Source organism: Rhinatrema bivittatum, chromosome 16 (genome assembly GCF_901001135.1).
Source record: "Rhinatrema bivittatum chromosome 16, aRhiBiv1.1, whole genome shotgun sequence".
NCBI classification, from domain to species: domain Eukaryota; kingdom Metazoa; phylum Chordata; class Amphibia; order Gymnophiona; family Rhinatrematidae; genus Rhinatrema; species Rhinatrema bivittatum.
Genome location: NC_042630.1, coordinates 62398601 through 62410783, shown reverse-complemented (window position 1 = coordinate 62410783; position 12183 = coordinate 62398601). Strand labels below are relative to the sequence as shown.

The 12183-nt window shown below is 42.4% G+C and overlaps 1 protein-coding gene across 1 annotated transcript in view; it reads left to right on the top strand.

The window, feature by feature from the left end:
- Window positions 1–416: 416 nt before the first annotated feature.
- Window positions 417–12183, top strand: part of LOC115077771 — a 90795-nt gene continuing 79028 nt past the window's right edge. The window contains exons 1-2 of the mRNA XM_029580056.1: window positions 417–707; window positions 1767–1871. Coding sequence (XP_029435916.1) covers window positions 417–707; window positions 1767–1871 — 396 coding nt within the window. The remainder of the gene's footprint in view (window positions 708–1766; window positions 1872–12183) is intronic.

Sequence of the window (12183 nt, the reverse complement as noted above, 5' to 3'; positions counted from 1 at the left end):
GTCGGGAGGAGCTCCTCCTAGGTTGTGCCACAGCTCCTCAGAGTATGATACCCATTACCTTGGAATATCCTGGAGGGTCCTTGGAAACCCTTACCTTCCTGGATTCTGGAGCCAGAGGTAATTTTATCCAGCAAGAATTGGTCTCTCAACTACAGATTCCTACGCAGAGATGAGAAGTTCCACTCCGGATTACCTCTATTCAGGGAATGTTCCTTCCAGGTCGCTTATTGACCGCCACGGCTCCCATCACAGTCCACACTGGGGCGATCCACTCAGAGGAGATAGCCTTCTTGATTCTCGAAAAGGCTGTCCACCCTGTGGTGCTAGGGCTGCCGTGGCTCCAAAAGCACTCGCCTGTGATCCAGTGGGATACTCTGCAAATCACTAAGTGGAGTCCCTATTGTCTCTCTCATTGTATGAAGGTTCCCAAGCCTCCAGCACTTCTGCTTTTGCACTCTGCCCTTGGACCTCCAGCACCATACGAGGACTTTGCGGATGTCTTCTTGAAGACTAAAGCAGAGATTGTTCCGCAGCATTGTCCATATGACTGCGCTATTGACTTACTGCCCGGATCTATGCCACCTCGGGGTAGGGTGTACGCCTTGTCCCTGCCCGAGATACGGGCCATGTCTGAGTACATCACTGAGAATTTGGCGAAAGGATTCATTCGCCCGTCAAAGTCGCCCGCTGGGGCGGGATTCTTTTTCGTCAGCAAAAAAAGATGGCTCCTTGAGGCCCTGTATTGACTACCGAGGGCTCAATGCAATTACCAAACGAGACCGCTACCCTCTTCCGTTGATTCCAAAACTACTTGATCAGCTCCAAGGCGCAAGAGTTTTTACTAAGTTGGATCTACGCGGGGCCTATAATTTAGTAAGAATCCGTCCCGGGGACGAATGGAAGACCGCATTCAATACCCGGGATGGGCATTACGAATACCTCGTAATGCCCTTTGGCCTTTGTAATGCCCCAGCGGTCTTCCAACACCTGATGAAACATAGAAACATAGAAACATACATAGAAATGACGGCAGAAGAAGACCGAATGGCCCATCCAGTCTGCCCAGCAAGCCTCACACATTTTTTCTCTCATACTTATCTGTTTCTCTTAGCTCTTTGTTCTATTCCCCTTCCACCCCCACCATTAATGTAGAGAGCAGTGATGGAGCCGCATCCAAGTGAAATATCTAGCTTGATTAGTTAGGGGTAGTAGGGGCAGTAACCGCTGCGATAAGCAAGCTACACCCATGCTTATTTGTTTTACCTAGACTATGTTGTACAACCCTTGTTGGTTTTTTTTCTTCTCCCCTGCCGTTGAAGCAGGAAGCTATGCTGGATATGCGTGAAGTATCAGTTTTTTTCTCCCCTGCCGTTGAAACAGAGAGCCATGCTGGATATGCATTGAAAGTGAAGAATCAGGCACATTTGGTTTGGGGTAGTAACCGCCGTAACAAGCCAGCTACTCCTCGCTTTGTGATTGCGAATCCTTTTTTTCTTCACCCCTGTCGTTGAAGCTATGCAGGATATGCGTGAAGCATCAGTTTTTTGTTTTTGTTTTTTTTCCCCCTGCTGTTGAAGCAGAGAGCTATGCTGGAAATGCGTGATGTATCAGTCTTTCTCCCATGCCGTTGAAGCAGAGAACCATGCTGGATATGCATGGAAAGTGAAGTATCAGGCACATTTTTTTGGGGTAGTAACCGCCGTAACAAGCCAGCTACTCCCCGCTTTTTGAGTGTGAATCCTTTTTCTTCTCCCTTGCCATTGTAGCAGAGAGTGCTACGGGAATTGCTGAATGCCTGTGTGATCGTCTATCTCGACGACATCCTGATTTACTCCCGTGACCTGCCTACGCACCGCCAGCATGTTCGCCAGGTGCTCCAAATTCTCAGAGAACACAGCCTATAAGCTAAGCTTGAGAAATGCAGCTTTGAAAAGACTTCCTTGCCGTTCCTAGAGTATATTGTTTCAGCTTACGGCTTCCAGATGGATCTGGAGAAAGTCACTGCAATTAGGAACTGGCCGCAGCTGAGGGGTCTCAAGGCATTGCAATGTTTTCTCGGCTTTGCTAACTTTTATCGGCATTTTATTCCTGGTTATTCTCGCATAGTGGCTCCTCTGACTGCGCTCACCCGGAAGGGAGCCAATGTGGTGGACTGGCCTGCCCAAGCCTGCCAAGCTTTCAAGGATTTGAAAAAAGCCTTCTTACAAGACACATGCCTCCGCCATCCTGATCCCAGTCGGCCGTTCGTGGTTGAGGTCGATGCCTCGAATGTTGCTGTCGGAGCGGTGCTGAGTCAGGACTCTGACAATGGACAGCTTCTACCATGTTCCTTTTACTCTAGGAAGTTCTCCCCGGCTGAGAGTAATTACGCAGTCGGCAACAAAGAACTGCTCACCGTGAAACTCACCTTGGAAGAATGGAGGCAGTGGTTGGAGGGAGCCAACCACCCCTTCACCATTTACATGGATCATAAAAATCTCTTTTCTCCTCCAAGCCGAGTGCCTGAACCCGAGACAGGCCCGGTGGTCTTTGTTTTTTGACTGATTTGACTTCACGCTACAATATCGCCCTGGCTCTAAGAATGTGCGGGCAGATGCCCTGTCACGCTCCACCGAGATTGAGGAAACCCCTGAGATGCCTCAGTACATTTTGGATCCTAAGAAAGTGTGTCTCACCGCCACCTCCGTGTCTTCCGAAGAAAATACCGTAGTCCCACGCCGCTCTCATAGGGCCGTGTTGGCATAGGCCCACGAGTCCCTCACTGGAGGACATGCGGGTCGTACCCGTATGCTAGACCTCCTCAACCGCTTCTATTGGTGGCCAACGGTAAGACAAGATGTTCATCTCTTCGCCGACTCCTGTCCCACTTGTGCATTGCAAAAACCGCTTGGCAGGAAGCCTAGAGGGTTGTTACACCCCTTGCCTATCCCAGTCGAACCCTGGATGCACATCTCCACAGAGTTTGTGGTGGATCTCCCAGCATCAGACGGGAACACGGTCATCTGGGTTGTTGTGGACTGGTTCTCCAAAATGGCACATTTTGTTCCACTGTCAAAATTGCCTTCAGCGCCTGACTTGGCTAACTTATTTGTTCAATATCAATCACAAATAATACCCCAAACAACACCACAAGTGTATTCCAGTCACCTAAACTGTATACAACAACTCTAAAATTGTGGTACAACTGGTCTATATTGACTTAACACAGTAGCATAGCCATCAAATTTTGTAGGCCCTTTACTCAAAGGGTCTGTAATCCACAACAGACTCTAGTATGGTATAGGGTCACCTTAATTTAATTTAAACAACTTTTATGCTTTTTTTGATTTTTTTTAAACTTGATAAAATTAATGTCCCAAAAATGCTGATGAACTCCAGATTTCTAGCGCCAACTTTGGCTCTTAATCTGCTATATTTCAACATGTAAGACACAAAGGTAACGTCACGAATGATTTCAACGAGAATACTCATCCATTGAATGTCCTAATCCCGACACGATCATGTTTCAGACAAAGTCCTGCCTCAGGGGATTCACTTCTTCAAAGCTGTACCAACATGACAACCGACAAAGTCCATCCTTGTTCAATCAGCAAATAACATCCATGGCTTTTTTTTCTTTTTGTATTTTCCGCGGTCTGTCTCTAGACTCGCTCACTAGTAACATGGCGGCACGCCGAGGCTACCTTTAAAGTTCCTTTACCAGAAGTGACAACATCACCATCAGTCTCCAAACACGTCATCTTCAACCATATCTGCTCACTGAAGCAGTCTTCAAACAAGTCCGGCTAGGTAAAATCCAACCCACAAACTTGAGCACATTTCAATGGTCTTCCATCAGGTCCTCTCTACACTGATTAAGGGTGAAAAAACCAGTTCTCTATAACATCCAAACTCATCTCTTGGAGACATATATATTAAACACTCCATTTCAATAACAAACCAGATTTTTCCAAGCATTCACTTCAAATCCACCAACTGGCTTTCAAACACCACAAGTAAGAGACCTAGGAGCTATCATTGATAATCGGCTAAATCTAAAATCTTTTATTAATCAAACCACCAAGGACTGCTTTCATAAACTTCACGTCTTAAAAAGAATTAAACCACTTTTCCACTCCCACGACTACAGAACAGTCTTGCAATCAATAATCTTCTCTAAGTTAGATTATTGCAACTCCATTCTATTAGGTCTCCCATCTTCTCACACTAAACCCCTCCAGATGGTCCAGAACACAGCGGCCAGAATACTTACATACACAAGAAAAAGAGACCACATATCTCCTATTCTCAAAGACTTGCACTGGCTGCCAGTTCACTATAGAATCTTATATAAGTCCATTACCACCATCTACAAAGCTATCCATCAACTCTCTCCGCTTAACCTTCAAATCCCATTTAAAAAACATACCTCCACCAGACCGATCAGAGAGTTCTACAGAGATTCACTACTGGTTCCTCCTTCCAAAACCTTTCAGCACATAACTCTCAGAGACAGGGCATTCTCCTCAGCAGGACCTACTCTGTGGAACTCCATCCCACCAGAACTGAGACAGGAACCCTGTCTTCCAACATTCAGGAAAAGACTTAAAACCTGGTTATTTATGAAAGCCTTTCCAGACTCCAACTGAACCTTAATTCACCTTAATCAACTCTGACCACCCAACAGGGTAATCAAAAACTTTGCCAGGTTTGGAATTTTTGGCATTTTTTCTTTTTCTCTGTTAAATTACTATCACCTCTTCACCGTTCCAAGTTGTATTCATCCCTGTTTTATTGTAACTGCTACTTTTTCTTTTAGCACCTGTTAATGTTATTATTATTTCTCCTTTTGGCACACCTTGTTATTTGTAAACCGGCATGATGCGATTCCATTGCGAATGCCGGCATAGAAAAAACTAAAATAAATAAATAAATAAATAAATAAATAAAATTTGAACTGGCAGAAAACCAAGGCCCCCCGCTCCCCCTACAATTCCATCAGCAGCCTGTATTGGCGCAAACCACCATCCAGATATCCTCTTGAAAAATGTCTCACAATACTGATCTAATTTTTTAAATTAGAGAATACCAATTGATCTTCTCGTTTAACCCAGACGGATCTATTGTATTCAGAGTGAAAATCCAATGATGTTCCCGCTTGTTCAAACGCGACTGTATATCTCCCCCTCTAGGGCAAGCTTGTACTTGTTCTAAAATTGACCAACGTAAATCCGTAAAAGTATGCTGTTGTTGAATACAGTGTTGTACTAATGGAAATGTAAGCATTAAGATCTTTATGCAACTTCTGTGTTCTATCAATCTTGTATGGATCCTCCTCTTGGTCCGTCCCACGTAAACTAAATTACATGGGCGCTGTATAACGTAAATGACACACGCAGAGTCACAAGTGGTTAGCGTACTCAGTTTAACAACATCAGAATTCGGCAACTGCCAATGTTCCCCTGTAAGGGCAAGGGCACACATGTCACAACTACCACATCTCTGGGACGTCCAATTGTATCGGGCAAAGGCTCTGTTTTGGAGCCATTATCGGATTTTTTGGATTTTTTCCTCAAACCTTTTGGTGCAGAAGCTCCATCATTTCTACAAGATACAGGCTTCTTACTCGCACTGTTGGAGTTGGTGTTGTTCAAAAAAAATTTTAAGTTTGACGACACATTCTATTTGGAGGTAAAAGGAGTGGCGATGGGGGCCACGGTTGCCCCAGATATTGCTAATCTGTACGTCACCCATTTTGAGGATCAATTTTTGTAAGCATCAAATTGGTTTCAGAATACACTGCTATATAAACGATATATAGATGACATATTCTTTATTTGGATAGCATCTCTGGAAAGTTTGAAGCAATTTTTACAATGGTTGAACACCTTGAATATTCATTTACAGTTTACAGCACAATATGATCAGCGGTCTATAGCTTTTCTGGACATTTTGATTTTGCGAGATGGTGGGGAGATCAAAACTACTTTGTATAGGAAAGATACAGATCGAAATCACTACCTACAATATTCGAGTCACCATCCTACTAGATTGAAAAATGGACTACCAATTTCCCAATTTTTGAGACTACGGAGGATCTGTTCCACTACAGAGGAATTCCGTGTACAAGCGTCTGCCCTATCTGTGAGATATGCCCAGAGGGGTTATTCTAGATCCATCATTAAGAAAGCGTTCAAGAGAGCTTTATATGCGAACAGATATTTATTGCTGCAATACCAACAATGTCCGTTTTCCCAGCATTTGACATGCACGTTAAAATACTGTAGACAAATAAATGCGGTAGTGAATATTATCCGGTCACATTGGCAGGTTTTGGCCCTTTATTCTGTATTTCAATCAGGTCCTAGATTTGCATTTTTCAGGGGACAAAATATCTGGGATCTAGTGGTGAAATCTACTTTTGTTTCTACATGGAAGACCCCCGAGGTGGGTGACCACCAGAGATGTGGTAGTTGTGACATGTGTGCCCTAGCCCTTACGGGGGAACATTGGCAGTTGCCGAATTCCAATGTTGTTGTTAAACTGAGTACGCTAACCACTTGTGACTCTGCGTGTGTCATTTACGTTGTACATCGCCCATGTAATTTAGTTTACGTGGGACGGACCAAGAGGAGGATCCATACAAGATTGATAGAACACAGAAGTTGCATAAAGACTTTAAAGTCTTAAAGTCTTTTTGTCTGTCTACCCCTATGCTGCCTCTAGACACTGATCCAATAAAGTCTGTCTGTCTACCCCTATGCTGCCTCTAGACACTGATCCAATATTGCATATTATGTAAATATGCTCTGTAAATGCGTTTTACTATGTAAATTTTCCTGCCCCTGTTCTCTTTTTTCCTCCTCTCCCAGTTGTAAACTTCCTTGTTCATTGTAACTATTACTTTCTGCACCAGTTCAATACCTCTAGTTCTATGTTCAATGCACGTCTTGTTAAATGTAAACCGACTTGATGCAACCTTTGGTCGTGAAAGCTGGTATAGAAAACAATAACATAAATAAATAAATAAATAAATAAAGTTTACAGCACCGTTAGTACAACACTGTATTCAACAACAGCATACTTTTACGGATTTACTTTGTAGCACATGTTTTAGCTAAAACTGCTTGTTTACAAGACAGTCACAGGACACTATCTGTCAAGCTCTATGTTTGGAGGCCCAACTTACCAGCAGCGAGATGTGACGGGTCTAGCTGCTGCTCCATGCCTTCAAATACATCCAGTCCTAGCTGTTCCATCAATTGGGTCTCCATCTCCGTGAAAGTTATCTGGCAAGGGGCCCCTCCTCCTGTTTCCCACTGATACTTGTTAAATGAAGTTTTGATTTGATTTGATTTGTACCAGTTAGCTGTTTAAAAATGTTGATTTTATTGTATTTTATTATATTATTATAGATAGCACTGTCATTTTAGATGCAATTTTTGTACACCATTGTGATGTAATCATGAACGACGGTTTATAAAATCTTTTAAATAAATAAATAAATAAAATAAATGCCGCAATCTTGCCTTTCTGGTGGGCCTTGACATCCCGGTATCGATGTGAAACCTGCTCCCAGCTGCGCTGTATGCCACTGTGCTGGCTGATGGTCTGGGCAATGGTGGTCCACAGCTGGACCTTCGCTGCTTTCGAGGTCTTGGCTACGCTATTCCTGAATAGGTGTGCACAGTGCCGCAGCACACCAGCGATCAGAAGATCATTCTCCTCTGCACTGAAGCAAATTGCACGCTGTCTCTGCCATCCTGCTGCCTGGCTGCCTGAAGGGGGAGCTACTTCCTGTTCTGGAGGGGTGTCCTCCCTGCCCTCACTCTCTATCCCACCAGACTCTCCACTCGCATCCTCCCCCCCTCCTGACCCTGCACTTCCAACTCCCTTCCCCTCTGGCCTGTCTCTCTACCCCTATGCTGCCGAACTCCTTCCCCCATTCTTACCTGACTAACCCCTTCCCCCACCCCCACCCCCACCCTCCTATCCCTTCCCTCCTGACTGTCTCTCACACTGCCCCTGTCCCTACTTCTACTCCTACTCCTCCTTCCCCTGCCACTCTGCCCCTCTTCCTCCCTCTCCCTCTCCTCCCCCTCTTCTCACCTCTCTTACCACTACTCTCACGCTCTATCCTACACACCACTCCTCCACTCCTCTCCTGCTCCTCCACACTTCTCCTCCACTCCACACCACTCCTCCACTCCTTGCCTCCTCCTCCACTCCGCACAGATAAAGACAAACGTGATAAATAAACTTTCACTCCAACAGATATGACAAAAGACCTAGGTAATCAGTAATCAATAGAAATCTCCTTCAAACCACATACAAGACCTACCTCATCAAACCAAACTCTTTACACACCCTCAAAGGAGGAGGGACAGGATATGAGCTTTTATCCATTGATACAATATCGTGGGATGCGTTAAAGTTTCTAAATTTTTTCGCAAAACGTGATGACGTTTTCGCAGAGCGCAATGATGTTTCGCGAAATGTGAAAAGGTTTCATGAAATGCGATACCATCGCTGTCTGCGAAACTTACCTTTGCCAAGCAGTAACTGCTTCATTTAAATGGGAACACCCCTTTTCCTAACGCTAGTGTTATCCCTGCGATAAATGATGAATCTAGGCCTAAGTTAGAAATTAGCTGGAAAAACCCTGATGTTTGAATTTCCTTCCCAAAATAAGTAACTTTCAGCCATGTAAAATATTACCTGGATAAAACTTACCAGATAACAGAGAGGTAGTGGGGGCCATTCTTGGGTGGGGTTTTAGCTTAGCTATGTGACTGGTTGTGATGGAGTGCAGGTCTAAATAAATCCGGGTAAGCTTGCTCATAAAATTAAAGTTATCTGTGTATATTCAGTGGGAAATCCTTCCTGTGAAAGTTACCAGGTAACCTGCTGCCCTAGAATTATCCTCAATGCGTCCTATCTGCCCTCACCCACCCTTCACCTGAGACAAACTCTTTTCTATGTGGCCAGAAGGACTGTCTGACTAACATGTTATGAAAATACATTTGCAGGCAGGAAAACACCCAGCTACTCAGATATGGGTGAGTTAGGAATGTTAGAATTCAATTTACATCTGAAAAATGTACCTAAGCCTAGGTCAATGTAACCCAGAAACTGAGGCATGCAAATGTGAATGTATAAGGTGTGACTGAACGAGCATGCGTGAAGGAATGGAGGTAGAGAAGGCATTTCAAAGAAGAAACTGATGTATTTTGTCCCTTAAGCCTACCCTCTAAAGTAACTGCATGATACAGTTCTGTAAAATCTGCCATTCTGAGGCCACAGCTCACAGTCCTCTCCTGCAGTGTCAAGGTCACAAACAGAATCCAGAAGATTGCAGGATTCAAAACAGGCTTTAGAGCAAAACATGTTTTGAAGTTCAGTTTTGGAGAAATGATAATAATTATATTATTTTATCTAACTAACAATTTTATCTCCAATACACAAGAGATGTGAACAAATGTGTCATCACAGCTGAGTACCTTATTTGCACCTGCCCTGCAATTATAGTGCAGCATGGACCAAGGCTACATATAGCAACTGCCTGAATACTCATCCATTCAGATGAAGAACAAATCCCCAGTTTCACAGGAGCTGGAAAGTAGCAAATCTTTCTCTTAACGTCTTCAAATATCTTCTGCTCACTCTACAATCAACTTGTGCTTAATTCAAGACAAAGATAAGATGACACCATAGGTTGAACTGGAGTCAGAACAGAAAACTTGTTAAAGAGGAAATGGATCTGGTACCCACATTTGTGGGAGAGACTGGGGGCTTTGAGTTTTTCGCTCCAGCTGTTAATGAAAATAAAAGCCCAGGACCTATCTGTATCCCAACTGGTAATACAGCCAAGACTTACTACAGTGGTGGAGACCTGATCTTGGGCGGGATAATTCAGATGTCTGATTTTGCCACAATACCTCAGCAATCTTTTAGAACAGCCCCTATTGGTCATTTATGCACTGTGTAAGTAGTATTCTGTCTATTTGAGTCTCCCTGGGTAGCTTTTTATTTTTAATTAGAAAAAAAATTATGTTGTTTCTCATCTTAATGTGACCTGAAAGGGTGAGTGACTGCAATATATAAGGTGCACAATGTTTGCTTTATTAGAAGGCATTTCATAGGATTCATGTGACCAAATCACTCTCTCTCTCACATGTGGCATTTACCCCCTAGCACACCCAGAAGTGAAAGTCTGCAGGACCAGCATTTAAGATTTTCTCCATTCACTGCTTTGGTTCTGCCTTTGTCTTAGTGATTACCAAAGATAGCGAGTGATGCAGGAGAATTCTCAGGAACCTGCTTAGATGCAAATATCTTAGGCACTTTTGTTCCCATGGACCTAATTTTCAAAAGTTAGCTGTGTTATGGGTTTTTTTGGTAAGAAATCATTCATGGCCTTTCACCTGTAAAATCTTTGTGTAGATTAAATAAAATCTGTGTGCATTGTTTCCCTGCCCTGCTCTCTTCTCGCCCCTCTGAATGTCTCCTCTTAATTAAGGTTAAATTGTGCTTCATGTGACAGAAGGCACATTCCTCTATGTGCATTAAGAAGGATGGTTTTAGACAAGGGCTATTTACCTGGCTAGGTACTTTCAAAAATCCCTCCAAAGTGTGTGCTGCCCTGTTTCCTGGTGAATTTACCTTGCTTCTGTTACAGCGCTCAGGTGAACTATAGAGGGGTAGAAATCTAAATGTATTCAATGTGAGTCAAGATAGATCAGCAGTCAGTCCTGAGCTTCAATAACTAACAGAGATCGGAATCCATATGTGCACACAACGTAATACAAAATATGGATTCCCGCACATCTCACTGCACTGTGAACAGGACCACAGAACAGATTTTTAAACTCAAGGGATTTTGTCCCATAGAGTCCTGTATGCTTATTTAAACATTGGTCCACATAACTTCCATACTCCCTGTTATATTTGTTTTTAATTTAATTTAAATTTAAATTGTATTCTATTTGTCTCCTAATTATGTTATACCTAAAATAAAAAATGAAAATGAAGCATATCCAAAATGATATCTAACCTCCAATCTTTAAAAATAGTACTGTTAGCTTCTTTCAATTCAATCCAATAGTCCATAATTTATTATATCGTTCATGTTAAACCTCTTTTCTTTATCCCGTAGTCTGTTGTTCAAAAAACAGCCACACCAGTTATACTTAGCTTTTAATGTAGTTCCTTTCCTGTGAAATCAAATCACTTGGCTGTAATATTCTATTTCACACCCTACTTTGAATTCAAGAGAGTGGTTTCAGCCTAATAAGTTAATTCTAAAAATTAAAAAGACCAAACCGGATAACCTCTACTGATTCGCATTATATACAATTGGATGAACATGTTTATTCTATTTCAAATAACATTTGTAATCTGGATTTTATGTTGGATTCTGACTTTGCATTACATCCCCAGTTAAATGCATTGCAGAAATCCTCATTTTCTTAACTTTTAAAATGCCAAATATGTCATTATGACACTATAGTTCATGCAATGGTTTGAACCAATTGAACTACTCCAATTCACTTCATGTTGGCCTAACAAAAAGATAGTTGCATGCTTTAAACAAAATGCAAAATGATGTAGCCATATTAATTATTGGTTGTGAATGCGGAGAGCATAACTCTCCTTCATTGTTAGAGCAACATTTGCTCCCAGAAAGTTTTCAAATACATTTTAAAATATAAAGACTGGTTCAAAATCATTATACAAGAAAATGTTGTACCTGGAGGAGTTGTTGAAGGAAATAAAATCCCCCTCTGTCCTTTATGTCCTGCACATATGACATAGCTAGTGGTCCTCTCCACAAGAAAATGCCGATTGCAAACAACTTACACCCGAGCGTTCTTATTGGCAGGACTCACAGTCTGGAACAAGCCCCAGTTAGGAATGAAGGCAGAGCCATTCCAATTTGGTTTTAGACCTCATTATAGTTCTGAGCTACTTTTGAAATCAAGCATAGATGTCATCGCGGATGTTTTGACAATGGTATTAACTACATGCTTGTATTATCATATATATCAGTGGTGTTTGAAACCTTGGACATTATGTAGCTATAAAATGGGCTATCTTTCCCTAAGTGCAAGGTGATACACATCATGTATTTATGTATTTATTTATTTATTTATTTACTTGCTTATTGTATTAATAACATTTAGATCCCATCTATAGGAAGCATTG